General features: G+C 37.3%; 1 protein-coding gene across 2 annotated transcripts in view; it reads left to right on the top strand.

Moving 5' to 3' along the window:
* GPC5 (glypican 5) overlaps positions 1 to 27,681 on the top strand; it is a 1,093,847-nt gene that overhangs the window by 257,451 nt on the left and 808,715 nt on the right. For both annotated transcript variants that reach the window (XM_061170941.1, XM_061170940.1), the window contains exon 3: positions 1,640 to 2,328. In XM_061170941.1, the coding sequence (XP_061026924.1) occupies positions 1,640 to 2,328 (689 nt within the window). The remainder of the gene's footprint in view (positions 1 to 1,639; positions 2,329 to 27,681) is intronic.

Below are 27,681 nucleotides of genomic sequence, written 5' to 3'. Positions count from 1 at the left end.
TTTCTTAGTTCCAGCTGCTATAACAGAATACAGTAGACTGGGTGGCTTATAAACAACAGAAATTTATCAGGGTACCGGCAGACTCCATGTCTGGTGAGAGCCCACTTCCTGGTTCACAGATGGACATCTTCTGGCCATGTCCCCGTGTGGCAGAACTAGCAAGGGAATACTCTGGGGTCTCTTTTGTAAGGTCATTAATTCCATTCATGAGGGCTCTGCCCTCACGACCTAATCACTTCCCAAAGGCCTCCACTTCCAAATACCACTACATTGGAAATTAAGTTTCCACATAAGAAGTTTTGGGGGGACACAAACATTTAGTCTATAGCATGCACCTTGAAATACCACACTAAAGCGGGGAACTCAAGAGGAGTCAGTCTTGGAATAGAATCAGAATACATGGTATTGTATTTTATCTGTCTGTGTTCTTCATGAAATTTTTGTTTGTTTGTTTGTTTGTTTGTTTTTATGATATTATGGCATATTCATGACACAGTTTCACTTCATTAGTAGCCCTCCCTGCAATTCTGCTTTTATCATTTCATTTTATTCTACTGTTCCTCTCTTTTTATAATATAACCAGTGGTTTGATTGCTGAATTATTGTGTGGTCTTTTACAACCTAATTTAAAATAACTGTAAGATTGGGGTTACGGGAGATAATTTTATTGATGAATTTTATAATTAATTATATATCGACACAGTCCAGTATCATATTTAGGCTAATTATAAAATGTAATTACTAGGATATCCAAGATGGTTGGCTGCTGTCTAAAGCTATCATTTTGAAATACAATTTTCACTTGCTGATTACTACAACCTCCTTTAATTTGTGGATAAATCATTCTCTGTTCTTTCTGTGGAGAGACTGATTTGGAAGCATTCATTACAGAAGTAAGATAATAAAATATCCCACAGTAAAGTGTCTGAAGATAAGATGATTAAAACAACAGATGACAGACAGTTCAGAAGGCGGTCACACACTTACTTATTTTCATCAGTTAATGCAACTTATGATTTTCCCACTGCTTAACAAGATTTGACAATTTTAAGGATGGTTTAATCATGAAATGGTTTATTTTCTTTTTAATTTGAACATTCTAGAAGCCTGACAATTCTCAGGTTTCCCTTTGGGAATTTAACCTCTCTTTGTAGTAACTAGTCTATAATCTACTAGCTTTCATTCTGAGAAAAGAAAAGAAAAAAGAGAAATCATAAAAATACAGTAAGTGTTGAGTCAAATATTTAATGTCATTGTCTTTTATAAATCATGAACTCATGATTGGAAATTGTTCTCTTAGTGACATTATTTTTTTCTATCGTTAGCAGGTTATGAATGACTAGGAATAAAATCAATAAGAATTTACTATACATGTAACTTCTTTTTGATTTCTGTAGTTTTTGTGTCTGATCCTAGGAAATACATATCTATAAAACGTGTGTGTTGTGCGTAATGCCCACCTTCCACCAGGCATTATCCTTGGGAAGCTAACTTGGGTTTAGTAGGCTGAGCATTCCCATTTAGATTCTTAGGTTAGTTTTGCTGCATTAAAAGCTCATTTACTGTCTGGAGGAGGTGGATGAACAGTTTTCATATGAATACTAAGCCTTTTCATCCTTTACTTCTGCTTTTGTTACAGAAACCCTTGAAACTCTCATCAGACAAGCAGAAAACTACACCAGTATATTGTTCTGCAACACCTACAGGAACATGGCCTTAGAGGCCGCTGCTTCCGTCCAGGAGTTCTTCACTGATGTAGGGCTCTATTTATTTGGTGCGGATGTTAATCCTGAAGAATTCGTAAACAGATTCTTTGACAGTCTTTTCCCTCTAGTCTACAATCATCTCATTAACCCTGGTGACAGTCCCCTGGAATACTCAGAATGCATCCGGATGGCCCGCCGGGACATTAGTCCATTTGGTAATATTCCCAAAAGAGTACTGGGGCAGATGGGGCGATCGCTGCTGCCCAGTCGCACGTTTCTGCAGGCGCTGAATCTGGGCATTGAAGTCATCAATACCACAGACCATCTGCACTTCTCCAAAGAGTGCAGCAGGGCCCTCCTGAGGATGCAGTACTGCCCGCACTGCCAAGGCCTGACTCTCAGTAAGCCTTGCATGGGATACTGCCTCAACGTCGTGCGAGGCTGCTTGGCACACATGGCAGAGCTTAACCCACACTGGCGTATGTACATCCGGTCATTGGAAGAGCTGTCGGATGCCATGCATGGGACATATGACATTGAACATGTGCTCCTGAACTTCCACCTGCTCGTTAATGATGCTGTGATGCAGGCTCACCTTGATGGACAGAAATTATTGGAACAGGTAAGCAGCCACTCAATGTTTACTGATTTCTTAGAACTCAACAATGAGCTATATATTACATAAAGTGTGTTGATTATAAGCACATCATCATGTACTTTAAATTATGGCAGCTTAACAAGCTAATACTTTAGGAAATAGTAGGAGAATGCATGAGTTATCATATTCAATTCTAAATATATTTTACATCTTACATTAAAATTTTGGTTAGCTAAAATACCAGTTTCTCTGAGCTTAGCTTCTCTGAGCCTCAGTTTCCTCATTGATAAGAAGAAAATAGTAACACATAACTTTTAGAGTATTCTTTTTTGGGAAGATAGGCAATCATGTAGGCATACTACCTAGTATGGTGCCTGGTACTCCAAAAATGGGTAGTTATTGTTGGTATTTCAAAAGTATTCAGCTTTAAAGTAGAAAATGCCAGTTATATAGTCATTAAATGAAAACCTGATATCTTAGATTTCAAAAGTGTTTCTTCAGAGACTCTCCAGAATCTGGCACAGTCATGGTGTGATGATTTTTTAAAACATGGTGTATATAGCATCACAGTGCTTTCTGCCAGGAAGACTTTAAGAAACAAAATAATCAAATCAAAGGACATAAGAGTTTTCTATTTCACTCACCTTCTGTAGAACCATTTCAAAAAATATTCCCAGGCCCTTTAGTAATAGTTCTCATATCCCATACAGTGAAGTAAGACACGCTGTTGCTGTTTATCCTAAATTTTTTGTCCTGAAATAAAATTATACTCTTAGTGCTAACAGAATACATCTCCCCACCCTGGCACTGATTTACTGAATTAATAAACATTCTCATTATTGGCTTTGTAAGTCTGTTCCTTTCATTAATTTCCAATAGAAATTGGATATGAAAATCTTTATGTCCAAGCACATACCCCCCCTTTTCTTGCTAACTTTCGAGGTCTTTGCAGTGCCTGTGTGAGCCAATATGGTACCTTTATGCAAATTAGACATGGTGTCATCTTTCAGTGGATGTCATGCCATGCTGTGGCTCAGCAAGTCCAGCGTGAGCTGGATTTCACTTCTCACTCCTGATCCATTCAACTGGGTATCCTTATGTAGTCAACAAGGCTCCCAACCATATGCAATGGTGCTGGTCTTTTTGCAGTATCTCATTCCTTTAGGAAGATCATACATGCACCAAAATTTTTGCAAGGTGTATAATAAACCAACTCAAAATGAAGTTTATAATAGACTTCTAAGGTTTCATGTATTTCATAGTTATGAGGAATAAGCATTTAGGTGCAGGAAACAAAACATCAACAATATTGAGTATCTCCAGAAGGAAAACAGGTACAAGAAATCTGAAACCAAGTCTAGATTTGAATTATTATATAATTTCAGACAAGCCATTTAACTTCTCAGGGCCAGAGTTTTCTAATATATATAAGTGAACTGATTTTTAAGATTCTTTTTATTATGTATTTTGGAGACTTGGAGGGCCTTTTTGTATCCTTAAAGTTTATCACATAGAAAAATATCTACTTTTTCTATTCCAAAGGCTAAACTAACACAGGTTTGTAGTTAGATAGACATGTTTCAAATCCTGAGTTTGCTACTCGTTACTCATGTGGTCTGAACAAGCTACTAAAACCCTCTGAGTCCATTTTGTCTTGTGTGAAGAAGGAAGTGATGGTTTAAGTGAGACAAGGTAAGGCTCTGACATTCGTAGGTACTTGGTACCTGAGAAGCTTGCTTTATTCTTTCCCTATTCTGGGGCCAGCCCTGAGCAAACCTCGGTGAAGCAGGTTACTTTAGTATCATAAATGATTAGAATTATCATCATGCTTGTGTTCTATAAATAAATTTTAAACAACACTTTTGTCATATGAAACTCCTTGGTGGATTTTCAAAGAGCATTCTTTCCTTTAAGCAAATAATTCTATTTCATTTAATAAGTGGTCCTTAACTATCTTGAAAAACATCAATTATTACTAATAAATTGTAGATTCTTTTCCAAATAAAACAACTGAGATTTTCTTTTTAACTTATGGTGACAGAGGAGAAACTGACTTTAAATTCCTTGAAAATTGGCTCATTATATTTATTTCTGCCAACTTCAAAGTGATTTATAAGCTGTTTATCAAGCTTTGATAACCAGTTCACACATCAATGAATTTAATAAATTCAAAATAAATTACTGGTGAGCCAGAAAATAATGACTTTCTCACATTCCCAAAGCAATCTCTGAGATCTAGTACTTTCAAGTCTAGTCCTCAGTGAATACGTACAGCCACTTTAAGAAATCCATAGGGGAACCTGATGTATCATACTTCTGCTGGATGAATTTCAACTGGAAAAAAAAATTCTCAGTTTCCTGAGAAAATTATAAATATCTTCTATTTGGTAAACCATTAAAGAAACAAAATCTAATTTATAAGAGAGCATTTAAATTTTATAATTGTTCTGGGGATTAAGACAAAAATCTAATAAAGCATTAACAGAGGCCATCAAAGTATGGAGACTAAAAGCACAGACTCTACTCTCAGACTGGATTTCCCATCTGTCTCTACCACTTAATAGCTGTGAGTTTGGGAACTTGATTATTTAATCTTTCTTGAGTTTCCTCTTCAGTGAGATGGGGCAATAACAAACAGTACCTACATCCTAGAGTTCTTGTGAGAATAAAATGAGCTTCGGTTAGTGTCTTATACATGGTAACTGTTTAAAGCCTACTAATTATTAGTACATTATGTTCTTTATAAATACTTCATTGATTTCTCTGGTGTTTTAAATGCTTTCAAAGTGAACACCTCTTTCTTACTGTGGTATAGAATTCAAAAAATATTTTAAATGGGCATTTAACGTAAGCAGATAATTGTAAAGATGTTCCTTGAAGGAGAAGAAAAAACTGGAATTTTATTTATTTAAATTTATTTATTTATTTTATTTTTGGCTGTGTTGGGTCCTCATTGCTGCGCGTGGGCTTTCTTTTAGTTGTGGCGAGTGGGGGCTACTCTTCGTTGCGGTGCACGGGCTTCTCATTGCGGTGGCTTCTCTTGTTGCAGAGTACGGGCTCTAGGCGCGCGGGCTTCAGTAGTTGTGGCTCGCGGGCTCTAGAGCGCAGGCTCAGTAGTTGTGGCGCACGGGCTTAGCTGCTCCGCGGCATGTGGGATCTTCCCAGACCAGGGCTCGAACCTGTGACACCTGCATTGGCAGGCAGATTCTTAACCATTGCACCACCAGGGAAACCCCAAAACTGGAATTTTTAGAAAATATTATTTAGAAGTCTACAATGTGTTTTAATATTAATGGATATTAATTGCTAATTATTTGATAACAGTAATTCCCTTGTGAGGAAATGATTGAATGTTTTTTAGTAGGAAATGATTTAAAGGATTGAATGATTTCTTGGTAGGAAATTATTTATTCATTTTGTAAATAAAAACTTGATATTTTAAAAAATTATATCTGCTATTAATTAAATTTAGAGTATTAGTTATTAATATAATTGAATTTATTAACTTATTAAAGTTTTAACTTATTAAAGAAACAAGAATGCAGGATCTGGGTTAATTCCAATGTTTCAACCTCTTCTAAATGGAACAGACTTTACCAAGAAACTCAACTGAATGTTGATTCTATACAATTTTAGAAATAAAAAGGTTTTTTCAGCTTTATTGAGATCTAGTTGACAAAATAAAATTCTTCTTTAAATATTTGGAAGAATTCAGTAGTGAAACAATCTAGTCCTGGGTTTTACTTTGTCGAGAGGTTTTTAAAAAAAATTTTTTTTTAATTACTGATTAAATCTCCTTATTCATTACTGGTGCTGTTCAGATTTTCTATTTTTTCATGTCTCAGTCTTGGCAGGATATATGTTTCTAGGAATTTATCCATTTCTTCCAGGTTATCCAATTTCTTGGCCTATAATTATTCATTGTAGTCTCTTATGATCCTTTGTATTTCTGTAGTGTCAGTTGTAATATCTCCTCTTTCATTTATAACTTAATTTACTTGAGTCTTCTCTCATTTTTTTCTTACTCTAGCTAAAGATTAGTCCTTTTTCTACCTTTTCAAAAACGAGCTCTCAGTTTTGTTGATATTTTCTATTGTTTTTTTCTGGTCTCTGTTTCATTTATTTCTGCTCTGATCTTTGTTATTTCCTTCCTTCTGGTAATGTTGGGCTTAGTTTGTTCTTCTTTTTCTAGTTCCTTGAGGTATAAAGTTAGGTTGTTTATTTCAGATCTTTCTTTTTCCTTAATGTAAGTATTTATCAGTATAAACTTTCCTGCTTTTGCTGCATGTCATAAGTTTTGGTATGCTGTGTTTCCACAGCTGGGAGTTGAGGGTTCCCTCTAGATTGTATGCTGAGTGTGGAGTTTAGAGCAAGAGTGTGTCTCAGCCTGTGCTACCTGTTTCCATGTGGGTATTTTCTCATTTGCTTGATGTGCAGGAGTTTCTCAGCTAGTTTCTAAAATGGCTCTGTGTATACAATAGCTGTACATTCTATGTATCTTCACGAAGAGGGAACTTCCTAGGGAAACGAGGAGCCTCCTATGTCACCATAATGGGAATTGCTGCCACAAAAAGTTTCTGTTTTAAAGTCTGTACTGGGTTCCAAAGCATAATTTCCAACAATAAAAGTCCCACTCTGTATTTTTAAATAAAAAATCAGTTTTCCACATCTCTTACCTTTGCACTATTAGTACAGTTTCAGCTGATTGCAACCAAATTACTTTAGGATAGCTATGTACTTCAATTTCCATACCTTTCAAAATTGAGTTTAAGGTGAACTGTACACACTAATGCACTCTAATTAAACTACATTGTTGTGATAACTAATATCTGATCACTGCTTCTCTACACATCTACATTTATCTGAAACTGTAAAATGAAAGCCTAATAAATTAATTATGTGTTTTTAGGTATCTCAATGATATCTTTATATATAAATTGAAAGGAAAATTAAAATGATAGCCTGGGTTATTTATGGTAAAGCACTAATTTTATTTTATTTCTTCCATAGTGTGGTATATATTTTCCTAAACATCACTCTGTATTCAATTTTGCATAATAGAGACTATGGGACAAATAAGGTTAAGGCAACACATTACTCTCTCCAGTCTGTGTCCTTGAAATGCCCCTAGTGTGGGAATGGTGGGTGGTATATACATTCCAAGGATGGGGGGTGGGGGACAGGTAAGGAGCCTCTGATCTCCTGGGTCCTGCTCACGTGTCTACTGGCAGTCATGTCCTCTCGATGACCTCTTCCAACAATATACAAAAAACTAACAATGCATTATTTCTGAAGCAAAGTTTATTTTTTTAGGAGCTTTCATTCACGTATATTTTTGTACTTGGCTAACAGAGAATATAGGGCTGTGACCAAAGGTTATAAATCAGCTACCTGTGGACAAAGTTTATGAGTAGGTGGGCAAGACATCATTGAAAATACCTTCATCATGTCATTTGATATATCTTGATGACATCTTCATCAAGATATCATTTTTACCTTTGCCTAATTTTTGTTTAACTGATGGGGTGGGCTAATGTCGAACTTGTAATTATTATATTGTCCAGATGAGCTGGTTCTTTTGAGAAATAAGACTGGAGCTTGACAAGAGAAAAGGGAAAGGCATAAGAATTAAATAAGCAACAATTGAAGGGGGAAGACATAAGCTTCTAGAGTAAAAGGCAGCTCAGACAGAATCCAATGAAAGTGGGATAACTGAAAATAGAAAACTCTATAAGCTAATAGAAAAGAAAAGGAAGATTCATTAGACTATGAGAAGGTCATCCAGTCCAACTCATCATTCTAGATAGAGATCACTTTGAAAGGTTTTCACCCACTTAGTTCTGGATACTAAATAGTGACAGGGAGCTTGCTCTTACAGAATTGGTAGCAGTAAAGCATGTAGCAATAATTAGTGGGTTTTCCTCTCAATGGTAGGCCCATTTAGTTCTTTTCAGATATGGAATGAGACAGAATTTTCTGACTAGAGGTAAGTCAAAGGGTAAGCCTATTGTCCATTGATTTGCTACTCAAACATTTCAAAAAATTGAGATACTTCTATAATATTTTCAGCCCCAGCTGGTAAGAATTTTCTTTACATGCCTGATTAGATCCAAATCCTTCATCTTTTGGAGACTTGCTCCCTGCACATGTGGATCATGGGAGGAGGGGGTGTCCTCTTTGGCCCTTTGATAACCTCTCTTGAAATGATTGGCAGTGGTGAGGACCAATCAAGATCCAGCTACCTGATATGAGAGGTAAGTCTAAATTTTTTTAGGAACACATTGGGTAACAAGCTTGCATAATTTAAGGATAGATATTTTATAAGACTTTAAAAATGTTGCATGATTAATTGGTGATTTTACCATTCTGAGAAAGATTGTGGTATGAATTACTTGAGAATAAGCACTGATAATCATGATTCTTTATTTCTACTTAATTTCCTGAGAAAAAAAAGAATTATTAAATGTCTTACGAAGCCCTGAAGTCCTATAAAAGGAAATCTGGACACAGATCTCTGGGAATAGTGGTCCATCAGGTTTGTGGACAGCTCTAGTTGTTGGAGAGTTCACCCTTACGGTGAATGAATGTCTGCATCTTCAATTGTCGTGCCTGGTACTCTAGAATGGAATGCGTTGAAGATAGGGACTCAGTCTTGGACATCTTACACATCAGCTATGTGAAAGCTATTATTATGCTCCTTGCCTGATAGCTTCTTCTTTGTAGGCTTTTGACTCCCTTTTTATTCAATTCTTCTTTACATGCTTTCTTGTTAAGATCAAGATTTTAACCATGCAGCTGTGTCTTTCTCTCCTGGAGGACCTGCTGACCCAGGATGGAGTCGGCCACACTGGAGGGAGCCTGGGGGTTGACAACTGGTAGACGTCAGGCATGAACCTTTTCATTCCCTCACCGTCAAAGCCAGATGCTTCTCCTTCTTCAGGGATCTGGAATCTGGAGGATTCCTGATTGTAGTCTCACGACCCTATCAAATACACTTTTTAGGAAATCGGGAATGGAAGGATAGTTTTCAGAACCTTTAAATTTCTTTCTCAATTTTTGCATCATGTATGCCTCTGTTTGGTTATGTTGTTGAGGTTTCTCTGAGCTAACAGAACTCTTACACCCATACTATGAGCTTGTGTCTTCTGGGAATAAGAAGGTTTTAATAATACCCAGCGATTCTTTTTAATTTTTCTGAAATAACTTTTGCTTGAATTTTTAAAGTGTGTAACTGTTCATATACATTACTGATGTTTTTGGCTGGTTTGGAACAGTTCTCCTCTACCTTAAATGGTATAAATTCTCCCTAAATTGGATACTGCATAAAAATTTGTTTTTTTTCCTTAAGTGCAACAAGGATGTGATATTTCTGTTGGAGTTTTTGCCCCTCCCTTTTTACCTGAGTGTTTTCTGAATGCAACAGAGCTTTCTTTGTTGGAGATTTTTAATGCATTGATTTTTAATGCAGATAATTTTTAAGTGCATTGATAATTTTAGCTTCTGCAGGTAATTTTGTGTACATTTGCTGTCTTTTTTTTTCTTTGAGAGTTTGTAAACTGGTATTAACTCAGTCTCATAAATCAGCAGTCTTTTGTCTTCACCAATTAAGAGGTCTCCATTTTCTGATGCCTTTGACATATGCAATTCCACATTTCCACAATTCATGTTGTCCTTCCCCAGAACAGCAGCCCAATATCTCCTCTCTAGCAAGTGTTCATTTAGAGTCTTGATCAGACTCTCTTTATTATTAAAAACTCAATCCAAAGGCAAGGTTTTATGAGAGGTTTTTTTTTTTTTCCTTCTAAATTAATTTTGCCCATTCTTCCCTTCCATTTTTGAGATTTTACGAAAGCAGCTTTATTCTTCTCTGAAGGTTGGAATTTATCTCCAAAGGCTCTGTTAGTGCTATCTGAAGCTGTTCTCCATTCTTCTGATGGATTTTGAAGGCTTTTTTGGTTGTAACCTTGTTTCGTTTGCTTTGATGCGTTTCCTAAAAAATTTAATCTTGCTTATAATGTCAGCCAGCAGCTGAACTTGTAAACATTTAGATTTTTCTCCTTTCTGTGCTTTCTGTAAGTATTTGGTTTAAGCCCAAGTAAAGAGATGTAGCTTCTCAGCTCTTTATTCATGGTCTTCACATTTCCCATGTTAGAGTAAGTTCTCAAGTTTGGCTTCCAGTCTGGTTGATTTAAGGTCTCCAGACTCTTTCCAAAGTAGCTAAATTTCTCAATAATTTGATATTTTTCCTCTAGAAGGACAGACACTCCAGTGGGCAGTTTTTTGTGTCTCCTTGCATAGAAACACAAAGTTTTAAGCACAAAACCCTCACTGTGACTATAAAAGCCATCATCGCTCACAGCATTTCTTGGGGATCTGGGCCTGTGCTAAGCTCCCTTGACAGCACTGCCACTGCTGGGCATGAAGTCTCCAAGGATCAATATCACACAGAGCCTCACAGCCATCAGTGGGCTCCCCATGGCCCCCAAGGCCACTGATGACTCATCTCAGGCTGCCCCGTTCCTATGGCCATAAGAGATCATACAGCCCTGCATTGAGAATTCTGCCCAGAATGTCCATGGTGCCTAGAAACCAGAGCATTCCTCACTGGAAGTGGTATAAGTGACAGTAAAAACAGTGCCTCTCAAGATGTGCCCCCCACATCTGGACCCACAATGTCAGCGGTCATATCACATGACGCTGGGGTACAGACGAGGCTCCATAGGTCAGAGGGGATGGCCAACAGCTCCGGCCATACTAGGTGTTTCCTGGCTGCCCCAAGAACTAAGCATGGAGATGTCTTTCTGTGTCTGTAGTTGTTCCTGCTTGGGAAGCTCCATGGTGAAGGGCTGCAGGCCCCCGACAGTGGCCACTGATCCTCTTCTTCTTCAATTAACTTTTCATTTGGGGGCTTTGGAGATCTAACCCAGCCCACGATGATCAGAGAAGACTCTGGCTCTCCATGTCCCCTTGGTTTGTGTCTGGCTGGCCTTGAATGTGTAGGGGCCAAGTGTGTGAGTGGCCTTATGATGGGCCCTGGGTAGGGTTTTGACTCACTTCTCTGTTTTCACATTTAACAACTAAAGAAGAAATCATAGGAATTTTCAAAGTCTTCACATTTCAAGAATGTGCAGTCTAAGTGTGATCTTTTGTTCCACTTCCACTTTTCTTCTCTGTCTGAGCCCACAGAGACTGCGTGGACCAGAAGTGTTGGTGGCTGACATCTAACCCTTCAGCAGCAGAGACAGGTAGACTCTCCCACCTTTCAAAATTGAGGCTTGCCTTCTCCTTACTCCATTTCCAGCCATCTCTGTGTTCATTTGGAGACTAGAATAAGTAGATGGAGCCCTCTTGGTGTCAAAATTACCCAAGGGAAATATAAATAGTGATAAAAATAGAAAGCCAGGAAAAGTGCATGGGAGGGTGTGAGAGAGTCAGTTTTAGGCTACGTACTAAACTCATCAATGACCTTGAGCTGTATTTGTCTGTACTCCGTGAATAGTCTTATTTGAAGAAGATCCCGCCTCATTACATCAACCAATAGTAGATGCTCGATGCTGGATATCACTGTTGCGCAAGGAACTGTGCATTTCAAGGTGACCTCCAGGTTTTAATCTAGGGTTAGGAAACCTTTATCCTCGAACTGGATAGAGAAGGATTCTAAAAATAATCCACCATGTTGTCAAATGATAGGTGGTTATAGCTTCCCTCTATTAAGTAGTAAGTATGGGGAAAAATTATCCAAAAAAATGAAAAGAAGGCAAACATTACTCAATGCTGTTTCTGTAATTTAATAGGGCCACTACTGAGTCATCTCTAGGTATATGTAATTTTTTTCTTTTTTACCTACTCTTTTGCTTAATATAAGGACCTTACTATGCTCTGTAGAGTTAGATGTTATTTTACAGAAGATCGATACATTGCAAATAATTTTTGTCCTGTTGAATCACAAGTTATTTTCATCTGATAGAGAGAGCAAACTGGAGAGTAATTGTTTTATTTACCTGAAAAATATTAATCATCTTCTACATCTAATTTTAGAATATTCTGGGGTTCCTTCTTTCACTGACTATAACACTGGTATATACTTTCAAGCAGCTTTACTGGGCTGTTTTTCCCTCATTAAGGAATTGAACAAATATTTCACAACTGCTCGTCATATGTTAGTTTTTCTTTCCTTCTTTCCTTCCTTCCTTCCTTCCTTCCTTCCTTCCTTCCTTCCTTCCTTCCTTCCTTCCTTCTCTCTCTCTCTCTCTCTTTCTTTCTTTCTGCATTGGGTCTTCGTTGCTGCGCACAGACTTTCTCTAGTTGTGGCGAGCGAGGGCTACTCTCCGTTGCAGTGTGCAGGCTTCTCATTGCGGTGGCTTCTCTTGTTGCGGAGCACTGGCTCTAGGCACGCAGGCTTCAGTAGTTGTGGCACACGGGCTCAGTAGTTGTGGCGCATGGGCTTAGTTGCTCCATGGCCTGTGGGATCTTCCTGGACCAGGGCTCGAACCTGTGTCCCCTGCACTGGAAGGCGGATTCTTAACTACTGCACCACTAGGGAAGTCCCCATATGTTAGTTTTAGAGTCACATTTTTTATCTTTTTGAAAATTATACTGTGACCTCTCACATTGAGAAAAAAAGGTTCTAGAAAAGTTATTATAATGGATGGGATTTTTTGGAAGTGACAGAAAATCAAATTCATTTAAACCTTCCTGGGGGGGGGCAGTAATTATTAAATCACATGACTAAAGGTCAAAAGGTACAGATAACCGAAGATCTGACTTGATCTGTTTCCTCATAAATGTTATTAGCATGCTTCTGTACTTCTCAATGAAGCTTTAGTCTGTCTTGGTTTGTTTCTCAGGCAGACCATCCCCGAGTGCTAACAAGGTAGGCTATACAATCTCTAGGCTCCTCCTTGTGTAGTTTAGCAAGAATAAAAACAGAACTTATTTCCCATGGATCAAAATCTCTTATATGCTTGCTCATTGCTTTGATTTTGAGCCCATTCATCTCTCTGAACTATCTGCTGATACTCTGGCTGGACACCCTTGGGTCATTTTCCCACACTGGAGCCATATGTGGGGCCAGCTGACTTAAACAGGTCAACAGAGAGTTGGAGTGGGTATTCCCAGAGGATGAGTAGAGGACAGCAATGCAAACAGAAAACAAAAAAGAAAAATCAAACAGATAAGGAATGAAGTATATGTTATCATAATAAAGGATGCACTTCATACTGAATATCTTTTAGGAATGTGCCAAATAGTATCGACATACACGTAACCATTGAAGTAAGATACAAACATAATGGAAATATACATTCAAATTAAAGCTTACACATAATGGAAACAGAAAACTAAAAAATGTTAGAACTATTATATAATTCCAAGAGCATAATGGAACTTCTGGAAGCATTTGTTTTAAAATCAGGAATAAGACATCCCTGTCATGTATTACACTCTCCGAGTTAAATGTTTACATGGAGGCACTAATTAATGTAATTAGACAACACATCAATAAAAAGTAACCTAATAAAAATGGGCAAAGGGTTTAAAGAGATGTTCTCCAAAGAAGGTATATAAATAGCTAATAAACATACAAAAACATGTTGTCATCATTAGTCACTAAGGACATGCAAATCAAAATCATAAGGAGACAGTTACACTTCATACCCGCTAGGATGGCTCTAATGTAAATGATAGACAATAGCAAGTGTTGTTAAGGCTGTGGAGAAATTTGGACGCTCACACGTTGCTGGAGGGATTGTAAAATGATGCAGCTACTTTGGAAACCAGTTTGACAGTTCCTCATAATGCTAAACATGGAGTTATCATATGACCCAGCAATTTCACGCCGAACTATATACCCAAGGGAATTGAATATGTATGTTCGCAAAAAACTTATATATGGATATTGGTGGCAGCTTTATTCATAAGAGCCAAAAGGTGGAAATGACCTAAATGTTCACCAACTGATAAATGGATGAATAACATGTTTTATAACTGTATGACGGAATGTTATTTGGCAGTAAGGAAGAATGCAGTACTGATACATGCTACAATGTGACTTATGCTACAATGATTGGACCTTGAAAATATGCTATGTGAAATAAGTTAGTCACAAAAGACCACGTATTATGTGATTCTAATTATATGAAATATTTAGAATAGCAAATTCACTGAAATAGAAAGTAGATTAGTGACTACCAGGGGTGAGAGAATAAGGAATTACTGCTAATGCATATAGGATTTTTGCAGGAGAGAGTGATAAAAATATTGTAAAATTACATAGCAGTGATGGTTGCACATCTCTGTTAATACAGTAAAATTCACTGAGTTGTGCATTTCAAAAGAGTGCACTTTATGGTACATGAATTATATAACAATAAAGCTGTTATAAAAAGTTATAATGTATAATTTTGAAAATTGACTCATACAAATTGAAAACCAGTATATTCCAGTGAATAATTTCCATTTATACATTTGTTCATTTTATTGGCCTATGCTTCTTGAGGCTTTGGGAACTCAGAGGAACAATGTGTCTTTTCACTTGTCATCCAAATGACACACTAAAAATGTTTTCAGAGGTTTTATCATTAATGCTTCAAGGTCCTTCAGAGAAGAAAAATGTCTGCCCTTATAGTAAAGGTGTCTTCCCCATAGACGGTGAACTTTTAGACCTTGAAAAGCTTTTTTTCTCATTCAAGAAAATTTTGGGTCAGATAAAAATGGATAAAAATGGTGGATAATCTCGTTCATTTATCTGAACATGCAACAGATGTATGTTGCGTGTTTCAGTGTACCAGGCACTGCTAGACACTGAGTTTATACCAGCTGGGCCTGCAGCTGCCCTGTTAGAACTTACAGTGAACTAATTCATTTTTCCATAACCATGTTAGCATCTCAAGTCTATTCTCCAGACAGAAGTCAGGGTAATCTTTCCAAAATATGAACTATATTATATGTAAAATCTTTCAGTAGCTTCCTATTAACCTTAGAATAGAATCTGAAAGCCTTTAAGTTGACCTTTAATGCTTTGCATATCTGACCTTTACCACCACTTTACCCTCATCTTGAACCACTCTTTTTTTAAAAATTTTTATTTTATATTGGAGTATAGTTGATTAACAATGTTGTGTTACTTTCAGGTGTAGAGCAAAATGATTCAGTTATACCTATACATGTATCTGTTCCTTTTCCAATTCTTTTCCCATTTAGGTTATTACAGAATACTGAGCAGAGTTCCCTGTGCTGTACCATAGGTGCTTGTTGGATACTGTTTTAAATATAGCAGTGGGTACATGTCAGTCCCCCAAAATCCTTCTTCGCTCTCGCCAAGCTGGAGTTCTCTTCACTCCTGTAGCTTACAGTCCTCTCCTTGACTCCTGTCAGTTACATTTTTCTGGAAGTAGGCTCTTTCCCAACCGTGCTCCCCAACACCTTTATCTGCATGATGTTAGGGCTGCTGGTCATTTTGGTCTCATCTTAGCTACTACTAACCCTGGGAAGCGTTCCCTGGCCTCTGTAGGAAAGGTTAGGTAACTTTTTTTTTTTTTTTAATTTTATTTATTTATTTTATTTATGGCTGTGTTGGGTCTTCGTTTCTGTGTGAGGGCTTTCTCTAGTTGTGACAAGCGGGGGCCACTCTTCATCGCGGTGCGCGGGCCTCTCACTATCGCGGCCTCTCTTGTTGCGGGGCACAGGCTCCAGACGCGCAGACTCAGTAATTGTGGCTCACGGGCCCAGTTGCTCCGCGGCATGTGGGATCTTCCCAGACCAGGGCTCGAACCCGTGTCCCCTGCATTGGCAGGCAGACTCCCAACCACTGCGCCACCAGGGAAGCCCCCTAGGTAACTCTTTATGATGTTCTAGTAACGCCATAAATTTTCCTTTACAGCATTTTGCGTACATGCAATTATTTAATTATTCACTGATGTTTTATATTGAATTGTGTGTGCCCAGAGGGCAGAGACTAGCCGTTGTGTTCATCACAGTATCTCTAGAGTCTAAGTCTTGATGACTTAGACACGTGAGTTCTTTGATGAATACCTGTTGATCAATGGTAAATCTGGCCTTTCTGCTGCATTGTTGGGACTGTTGGAATTGTCTCCAAATTGATCTCTCTGCTCCACCTTTGCTTTCTTTGTGTCTATATGAAAAAATCCAGACTCCTTAGCATGGTGTGCCAGGTCCTCTGGGTCATGATAACACCCTTTCTCCTTCCGCAGTTTCATCCTATTTCTCCTGACCTGCCCTCCTTGCATTCATGTTTCAGATTAAAGTACCTCACCCTTTCCCCTCAGCCCCTCGTGAACTGGATTATTCTTCTACTCTGACCACCTTACCAACAAAACTGGAAGCTCCTCCAGAGAATTCACTGGGTCTTTTTCATTTCTTTATCCTCAGTGCCTACTAAAGTGTCTGGCAATATTTGTTGACCTGAAATGACCTCCAGACTGCACAGTGGAAACGTCTTGATGAATGCACTGAATTAGATTTAATTTCAAGCATTATAATTTTTCAATGAATGTTTAATTACTAGCATTTCATATCTCCCATGAGAGCACAGCAAGACAATTGTGATAATCTATGATTCTTTAATGAATGCACAAAACGCTTCCATTAAACTTTTATGTAGATAAATACTCTGGCGTCATTAACGTTATACCTGCATTTATCTTAAGCCCAGTCAAAAATCCCATTTATCAAATTAGGCTATTGGAAATAAGGGGCAAAGCAAAAACAAAAAACATTAAAAACAAATCTTGTTAGATATGCCCGTAAGTTACTCTACATAGTTCTGTGAGTGATCCTACACCATGCCCTCCACCCTGTAGTTCTCAGTCCAGGAAGGCAAACATCAGGCATTAGGGCATTTCCACTTCACATATTTGTTTGGTACTAGGACAACCACAGCTGCTCAGCGAGCTGGAACAGGACTGAGGCAGGCTGCCAACCTAGATGCCCTTTAGACCTATTTATTTCTGGTTTACAGAATCCCTCATGGTTCGTATAAGGACATTTTAAAAACTGCTTTCTGCTGTTCACTAGTGTTCTTTTAGATGTTAGCGGTAGACATTGTTTCAAAAAGTGTTGTATGATCTTAAGTTTGGGGGAAATCTATATAAAATATTGATCTCCTAGAGATCACTGCAGGTTATCACCATGCATATTAGTACATCAAAGGCTCTAATAAATCTTACTGTTTAAGAATATCCATTAACTAGATTAAGGAGAGCATTTCCAATGTATATTTAACCAAGATGCCATGTTTGCCTGGACAAATATGGATTTTCTGCTAAAAACCCTTTGGAAAATGCTGATCAGAGGTAAGTTTATGATTTATTTGTGGCTTTGGCCACAAGTAAATTATATTGGAGGGGAGTTGAAGGTAATGTAGCCTAATATCTGGCCAGATAGTTTTAAGTTTAGAGCTGAACTGTTGGCAGCTGTGACAGTCAGATGGATCCCCTCACGTCACGGAAGGGTCACCCTAAAATTCACCATGGGCTCTGGCAACAGTCCAGAAAATGAATTCCTTTGAGAACTCTATATGGATTTGATTGAATTGTATTTTTTCCACGTGCAGCAAGGTAAAAACAGAAGACTAAACATTCTCTTGACCTTCTAAAAGTGGTCTATGTCCATGGAGAGATAAGAGTAAACAGATCTGAGTTAAATATCTTTGCCTGTATGTTATTCTTCTAGCTTTACTCTAATCATTTTTATTCAATCCCTTATCTTTATAAACCGACAGTTATCATATTCACAAGGACCATTAGGATGAATTCTCTAGTTCAGAGCATACACCAAAAGCAATGTAATACTTCCAGTTTAAAAATATATATTATTGGGACAGCTTGGTGTTCCCTCACTAACTTGGATGAAGATATGAATGCTTCATAAATATATTTAAAAATCATAATATATAATGCCAATAGAATGTGATATTTTCATTACTTGTTTATCAACAAATAATATAATCTATGCAATTAAAATGTACATCACAATCATCAATGTCCTTGATAGAGCATTCTTATTTCCACACTGGGATATATAAAAGTCCCACTGCTAAGTCCCAGCCCAAAAGATAATGCATAGCATCCCTCCACCCCAGTGTTTGGCCTCCTATGACTTTGCTGTTGGTTTTTCCTCAGCATGACCATCTGCTGACTAGCCTTAGAACAAAGGGATATCGGGTGTTTCCTAATATGTTTCTTACAGAACAAGTCATACCCTACTAAGAGACAAAGGACAGTCCTACCTAGAACTTTAATAACCCATCATCTGAGAAGTAAATATTAAGATTAGTGGAAAAAAGAAACCAAATTAATATTACAAGATGGATAAATGGAAATAAAAGAAAACACATGCATTCACTTTAATCTACAAGCAAGAGGGGTTTTTTAAAATAAAATTAATTTTATGTTTATGAAAAATTTGAAATAAGTAAGAGAGCAGTCCCGCATTTAAAAATACTCCCTTTAATGCCCAGGTAGTCAGGTGTGACCAGGTGATGGTAGTATTCACATCTTCTTTTCAGCATTGTACATTTTCACCACTTGCCACAGTTCCCAGGATAAAAAGAAGTGTAGTTAACAGTAATGTCTTTTCTCCCTTTCTTTAATCTCACATTCTTTACCACTGATGATTTCATGTTTTTGGGACATAAAAAGTGGTTTATTCCCAGAGTCACTTTGGAGACACTTGTCACATCAGCCTAGAAATTGATGTCTCAGATTAAATTACCACCTTATTTGTATATATCCAAGACAATCTCTGAGCGCCAGACCTATATACATAGTTTTCTGCTTGACACTTTTTCTCAGAATGGTCCCAAACTGTTCAAAACCCATGAATCCAGAATTGAACTCATCATCTTGTCTCCCAATCCTGATTACTCTTTGGGATCCCCTGGCTCAGTACATCCACCTAGATACCTAGGAATCGTCCTTGACACTTACCTTCCAGTGCTGATTCCTACTGATTTCACGTCCTAACCATATCTCAAATATGTTTGAATCTCTCCACCACCAGCCATTTTCTTGCATTGGCGATGGCAGGCAAACGTGTCCTAATTAGTCTAATCTCATTCAGTCTCTTCATGTTCCCTACTGCCCCACCCCATCTATAGGGTCACCAGAATAACACTTGAAAAACTTAGTTGTAACCTCCTGTACTCAGGATTTAAAGCACTATAATTGTAGACCTGACAAATCTCTTTAACATGGTCATCAAGACTCTGTATGTCTGACTTCCAAATGTCTCTCAATCTTATGCTCTCACCAGCAGCTCTCCGCTGTCCTTGGTTACCTTGGAGTTCTTTTACAGATGTTGACCCCAAAGTCCAATTTCTTGAGACTCTATTGTATTGAAATAAAAGTACTAGTAGTATTCAAAGACATAGTACAGAGATGTTTGTATCAATATTTGCAGCGACATTCTAACCACAACACTGGAAACAAATATCCGCAATGGTGGACTGTTGAATAAATTAGGATACAGCCACATCAAGGAGGATTATGCAAGCATCATAGATAATGAATTTAAGCTGTATCAATAGACATGAATGGATTTTTATGTGATATTATGAGATTAAGAAAGTGAAATGAATAGAAATACGTATGATCCTATTTTTATTAAGCATTCAATTTTTGCATGGAATATCTTTGTATTTATAAATACATACATATATGTATATATGTCTGAATATGTGCAAAGTACATGGGCATGTGAACGTGGAGAACAATAGAAAGGGATGATAAATGATTTGCTTCACCTGATGATCTGGGAACGAAAAGATGTGAGTGGGCATAATAAGGGAGAGGGAGTTGGAGAAGCAAGCAAAGTAGTAGGAAAAATCTATGGCATTTAAAAAAAATAGAATTCAGCATTATGATCCCGTTTATGATGTATATGAGCGTGTATATGTGTGTGTATCTCTATGTACACATACTTAAATTAGAAAGCATAAAACTGGCATTTGTATATAGCTAGTGACTTCTGGTATGTTCATGAAATTTCAGTTGCAAAAGAAAGCTTTGCAGGGATGTATACAATGTAATTCTAATTTAGTAAAATCAGACGAAAAAAAAGAATACAATGTGTATATATGTGTATATCTGCTTGTACATGTTTGTAAAATTGAGGAGAATGCTGTAGAAGGTTAGGTCTCAGCCAATTTGCTTTCTTTCCCTTAGGAAAAACTGGTTAGGTAGTCTTCCAGACATTTAACATGCATTTATATGCATAGATGAATGTAACAACAGAAATACGTGATATTTTAATTTGAATACCATCAATCGTATCCTATTTTACTTATCATTTTTCAATTTTTTTAAACTCATAGTATGCCCTGATATTTTACTTTTAACCATTGCATGGTACTCTACATTATAATATACTATGATTATGTAGTGATAATCATGACAGAATGATGGACATTAATTTCTAATTTTCATCATTAAAAATAAATGCTCTCTTAAGCATCTTTGTACATGCCTCCTTGTTCTTAAGTGTTACTGTTTCTTTAGGTGAGATATAGCTAAGTAGAATTGCTGGCTGGTAGAAAGTGTAGACTTAAAAACTTAATAAAAACAGCGAGGTCCCCTCCAACAAGAGTTGGAGGTACCTTTTTATACTCACGCTAGCAATGTAAGAGATCATCTTCCCAACACCTTTGCCAATAGCTGATACTGTCCATCTTTAAAATGTCTTCTAGTTGGATGGATGAAAATTGTATTTTTAATTTCATAGATAAGTGCTAAGGTTATCAGCTTTCATATGACTTTTGCTATTTGCATTTTTTTTCTGTGACTTAGGTATTCGTATCCTTTGTCCATTTGCTTTTTTACAGTGGGTAATTTGTCTTTTTCAACTTTTCTGAATAATAAGCATTTGTCTATTAAATATGTTGAAATTATTTTCCCAGTCAGCAGTATTTCTTTCAAGTACCCTAACAATTTTCTGACAGTGCAATTTTTCTAACAATTTTCTGACAGTGCAATTTTTTGATGTCTGAATATTACATGGAATATTCGTTATAGGTGGTCAGTATCTATGAAAAATAAGAAAGGTAGAAAAGCCTGTAATGCCTCAGTGTGGTAAACAGGGAGACACAATGTTATACTTTGAGTACTTTATGGAGGGGGGTGTTTAAATTGTCTCCAGAATTATCATTTGACTATTTCCAACAAATAAGGTAGTTGAGAAGAAACTACTAATTTATTTGCATAAATGTTTATTAGCTTTGTTTGGGTGGCTGAGTGGGGACTTTGATAGCAATTAGGAACAACAGAAAACAACCAAGCAAAATATTTCTCTGCAATACTCTAAGCTGTGGCGGAACAAATCCTATTGAGATGTACAAAGCAAATGCTTGCAAGGTTGACAAATAACCGCAAGTTGAGAGCTCAAGGGTGACAATTTCACAGGTGATATTTTAACTGAACCTTGAAAGATGGTAACATTTAGACAAGCAGAAAAGAAGAAATGTTCAAAGACTGAAAAGCACAGGGTAACTTTAGAGACCATGAGTAATACAGTTTAGCTAAAGCGTATAGTGTTTAAAGTGGAGGAGTGCTGGGAAATTTGGAGAGTCTGCTGTAAATTCACTTGAAATGCTTTAGTTTGTACTCATTAGGAAATGGGAGGAACCATCAAAGGCTTTGGATCAGAGAAGCAATATGGTCAAAACGGTGCTGTAGGAAGATGAATCTGGGAGCCTGGGGAGAAGGATTAGAGCTAGGAGAATCGGAGAGAAAGTCAGTAAGGAAGCTCTTGCATCTACGCAAGGAAGAGCTAATGGAAGCCCATTCTAGGGGGAAAGAATTTCCAGTGCAGGGTAGGAGAAGTGAAAATGCAAGAGACCTGATCTGACGAGAGCAGAATAAATAGCCGTTGAACTTTTTTTTTTTAAATTTTGATTGGAGTAGAGTTGATTTACATTGTTGTGTTAGTTTCAGGTTTACAGCAAAGTGAATCAGTTATACATATACATATATCCACTCTTTTTTTTAGGTTCTTTTCCCATATAGGCCATTACAGTGTACTGAGTAGAGTTCCCTGTGCTATACAGTAGGTCCTTATTAGTAATCTATTTTATATACAGCCTGTGAACATTTTAAACCTCTAGTTGATGCCATTTTAAAGCATCTTCAAACATCTTCAGCTTTGAAAATGTGGGGAAAATATGGTCGTATTGATGTATCTCCTTTTTATTTTTTATCTAATTACATTTAAAAATATTTACTTTCACAGTGTAGGATTCTCACTCCCTTTGGTAAATGAAATGGTCAAGTTTTGATTTTGTCTCTAGGGATGTTATTTAGTCTTTCAATGTCCTCTATTCTTCAACTTGATTTTGAGTTGCTTCTCTTTCCTCCCTTGTGGTTTCTCACCGCCTTCTCACCCACCTACTGGCTGGCTGGCCCTCTTTTTGTGGCAGAGCTTAGTAGTTTGTAGAATATTAGACTGTATAACTCAAGGAGTTTTAAATGTCACAAAGCCCAATGATCACAGAAGGAAAAAAATACTTTTTTCTCCAGAGATCATATTGAAAACCGTAATTGAATCAAGCTTTGCTTAGTATGACCAAGTTAATATCCACTGTTGACAATTTTTTCTCATTTCCATCTCCTCAGCCTCAGGGTAGAATTCCTCTCTTTTTTTTTTTTCTTTCTACCAATGATTCAATGTTTGTCTAAAACCTTCCCGGGTACCTTTGGTCCCTAGTAATTTTTCTTTGGGCTCCTATACAACTCACTGCTTATAACATTCTTTTGACACATAGTTTATACCCTATTGAGACATTGTTTATATCGTATTGAAGTTAGCTTTATATATTTATCAATTTGTTTCACCATTGGAAACCCTACCTCCCTAATTAGATCATAAACTCCTTGAAGATAAGAAATCAGCAAAATACATTCTATCTCTAGTTTTTATTGCCCTTATCAATAAAAACTTCCTTCACACAATGAAAAAAGAAAGAAATCCCTACATTTAGAGATGTTTACAAAATCCCCACAGCTGCACTGTGAATTAAGTATGTATATTTTTCCAGTGTCAAAAGATGAACAGAGCTTATAAGTTATTTGCTTAAAGTCAGATTGTAAATTTTCTCTTAAAACCTGCAATTGCCAATTATGCTAGTACATCAGCATCCTGCTGACTTTCACCAGTGGTGTGGTCAGCCTTCTCAGAATCTCCAAGCTGTCCCAACCCTCTAACCACTCCCAGGTCATTCAGTATGTGGCTCTGACTCCAGGATCAACTCCATTATGCCTTTCTTCCCGAGTTACATCAGTGACCATTGGAAATTCAGAACGCTTGGATTATCTAAGATCATTAGTCCATGACCCATCTCCCAGAGTAATGGAAATAAAAACAAAAATAAACAAATAGGACCTAATTAAATGTAAAAACGTTTGCACAGCAAAGGAAACCTTAAACAAGATGAAAAGACAGCCCTCAGAATGGGAGAAAATATTTGCAAATGAAGCAACTGACAAGGGTTTAATTTCCAAAGTATACAAACAGCTCATGCAGCTCAATATCAAAAAAACAAACAACCCAATCAAAAAATGGGTAGAAGACCTAAATAGACATTTCTCCAGAGAAGACATACAGATGGCCAACAAGCACATGAAAGATGCTCAACATCACTAATTATTAGAGAAATGCAGATCAAAACTATGATACAATGAGGTATTACCTCACACCAGTCAGAATGGCCATCATCAAAAAATCTACAAACAATAAATGCTGGAGAAGGTGTGGAGAAGAGGGCACCCTCCTACACTGTTAGTGGGAATATAAATTGGTACAGCCACTATGGAGAACAGTATGGAGGTTCCTTACAAAACTAAAAATAGAACTACCATACAACCCAGCAATCCCCCTCCTGGGTGTATACCCGGAGAAAACCATAATTCAAAAACACATGCACCCCAGTGTTCATTGCAGCAGTATTTACAATAGCCAGGACATGGAAGCATATAATGGAATATTATTCAGCCATAAAATGGAACAAAATTGAGCCATTTGCCTAGATGTGGATGGAGTTAGAGACTGTCATACAGAGAGTGAAGTAAGTTGGAAAGAGAAAAACGAATATTGTATAATATTTCTTATATGTGGAATCTAGAAAAATGGTATGGATGAAAACTTATTCACAAAGCAGAAATAGAGACACAGATGTAGAGAACAACCTTACGGATACCAAGGGGGAAAGAAGGGGTGGGATGAATTGGGAGATTGGGATTGACATGTATACACTACTATGTATAAAATAGGTAACTAACGAGAACCTACTATATAGCACAGGGAACTCTACTCAGTGCTCTGTGGTGACCTAAACGGAAAGGAAATCCCAAAAAAGAGGGGATATATGTATATGTATAACTGATTCACTTTGCTGTACAGCAGAAACTAACACAACATTGTAAAGCAACTATACTCCAATAAAAATTTTTAAAAAATTAGTCCAGCATGCATATCTTGTAATCTGACCCTATCCCTAATCACTCCCACCTTCCCAATCCTATCACTAGTACTGGCACCATCTCTGAAATCTGCGTTCTCACATTATGGTCATCATTTCCTACCACTGCAGTTCACTTACTCTTGTATTTCTAATCCAAAAATTATTTTGTCTTATGGAAATGTTCAACATGTTTACTCTCCTCTCCCATTTTTCCCCCTTATTTCTCTCCTTGCCCAATCTGCATTCTATGATCTAGCACCTCCAATGCTTGTGAACACAATTCTAAGCAGCTATGGATAATTGCAGAAGTAAAGGCATTCCAAGTTCAGGTTATTTGTTTAAACTACATGTCTCCCTGGCACTCACACACTTTGAAAAATAACTCACTTGTTTTCAACTATTAGAACTATTTATCTGAAATGGGGTCTCTGCCATTAAACATGCAATCATATTGTAAAAGCTACTGTCCTAAAACAAAACAAAACAAAACAAAATAAAACAGAACAAAAGAAAACAAAACATGTACTTGATTCCATGCCTCTCTAGGCTATATCCCATAAATCTACTCGCCTTTGCTACAAAACTCCGTGGAAGACTGGTGTATTTTCACAGTCTCTGCTTTCTTATCTTTTTTCTCTCTTATTCTCCCCTTGAAGACTATGCATTCTACCACAATTCTCCATAAAAAGCACACTCTTCACAAATCACCAATGGTCTTTTTCTCATAAGATCCAATGGTTAATTTCCATCAGTCACTTTGAACATATCTGGTCACTTCCTCTTTAAAAAAAATACTTCATTTGCATTTTGCGATAGCCCACTCTCCTGGGATTCCTCCAACTTGTCTGGAAACTTCTCAGAGTCTCTTTCAACTTCTGTTTGTCTCCACCAGCAAATGTTGTCATGCCCCAGGAATCAGTCTTCAGCCCCCTCCTCCATCTTTACTCATCCCAAGTACATGCTGTTGACAGGCACATTTATACGTCTTGCCTGATCTCACCCTTGAGTTTTCAGCTCATATAACTAATAGCCTATTGGGCAGCTCCTCTTGGATGAATAATAGTCTTAGAAAGCCAAACATGTCCCAAAGAGTCTTTTCATTTTCTCCCCAAATCCATTCTTCTCTATCTCCATTTGCCCAGATGCTTCAGCCAAAAAGTACTGTAAGTCATTCTCGAATCCACTGGTTCTTCACTTGCTATATTCAATCTAACCTCAAGTCCTGTTGTCTCCACTGTCAACTAGATCTCAGTCCTCATAGACCATCCTCAGCAAAGTCATCATCATACCCTGAACCGTACCCAAAACTTTACATCTGGATTCACTGTTTCCATCTTGTCTATTACTTTTTTACATCTTGCTCAGACTTCTCTCCAACCAACATCCAGTGTGATATTTTTAAAACAAAACAGATTGGATTATCATTAAGCTCAAAACTCTCCATTGACTTCAACATCCATTTACAATACAAACTCACCCTTTGGCGGACTATGTGGTATGTGAAACCGTATCATCTGGCCAGCCTACCTCTGCTCTCTTTCTCTTTACTCCCCTCTACTATAATGTATTTTTCAATTGCAGCAGCCTCCTATTCTTCTTTTCCCAGGGCTATTTTAATTACTGTTCTCTCTATATATGAAGCTCTTCCCTGTCATCTTTCCATCGTTGCCTCTTTACTTCACTTCAGAACGTAATTCAAATACTACTTTTTAAAGGTCTTTCTTGACCACCTAGTTGAAGCTGTCCATCCTCATTCTATCCCATCAGTCTGGCAAATATCCATTTTTAACTGAATAACATTCATCAAGACCTAAAAGTAATCTAGTTAATGATTTATTTTCAGTTTCCCCTGCTAGAATGTAAGCATCTTGGGAGAAAGTTTCACTTTATTCCCAGCTCTTAGAATAATGCCCTACAAACAATAGGTGCTCAGTTTATTGTCATTGCAATCTGTAGCTAAATAAGGACTAAAATGCACATGTTTGACTTTCAGTCCTGGGAACTTTCTAAACTAATGTGTCCTTGTAAACGGAAGGAAGGAAAAAAGGAAGAAAGGATGGAGGGAGGGAGGAAGTGAAGAAGGAAAGGAAAGAGAAAGAGGGGAAATAATTGACTGTCATGGTCAATTTTCAGTCTCTTCCTCTTCCTGACTCCAAGACAGCTCAGTTAGGACAAATTAATCCACAATTCTGAGTTGGTTTTCCTCTTCTCATTTAACCAAATTGGTAGTGTACTCTCAGTCTAGTAGTTTTTCATAAAAGACTGGATTTTTATGGAGATCTCATGTATCTAGGTATTTGTCACTTTGGTCTACAAGTTGTATTTTTCTCTGTGAGGCCTGAACTAAATGATTTAAAATGGATCCATACAATAAGTTTAATTAATGATTAAGAATAGGACTGAAATGCAGAAGCTCCCTCTGGTGGTTTAATTTGTAGGTGTACAAAAGCAGCAGTGCAGACTGGAGATCCTGCTCACAATGGGCCAAACAGAAGATCACAGAAATATTGTTCTGCTTCTGTCCAGCCTCTTCCTCCTCTCTCTCCTCTTCCATCTTCTTCTTTTTTAATTTTAAATATAAAATGAGTTTGGGTGGCAACTTTATGATGATAGCTACAAAAATCCATATGGAGTCGCAACTTCTGGAAAATTAAAAGATTAACAGAAAGCAAACACCCAAGACCAGACATTCTGTGGCTCCAAGTAAATACTTTTAAAAGGGCCTTGTTTGCTCTTTGCTAACTATAGAGTAAACATATCTCTAGCCCTTGCAAAGTGGAGACTGTAGGTGTTTTCGCCCTTCTTCAACTTTAACACCGTTTTATTTGCTTTTTCCTGGGAACTGGGCACCTTGTACAAATTTAGAATTCTTATGGATAATATTTTTAAAGGAAGTTCTTTGTAGAGCC

This window comes from Eubalaena glacialis, chromosome 16 (assembly GCF_028564815.1).
Source record: "Eubalaena glacialis isolate mEubGla1 chromosome 16, mEubGla1.1.hap2.+ XY, whole genome shotgun sequence".
Classification (NCBI taxonomy): domain Eukaryota; kingdom Metazoa; phylum Chordata; class Mammalia; order Artiodactyla; family Balaenidae; genus Eubalaena; species Eubalaena glacialis.
The sequence above is the reverse complement of the archived record's forward strand: the minus strand, read 5'-3'. Positions and strand labels throughout refer to the sequence as shown.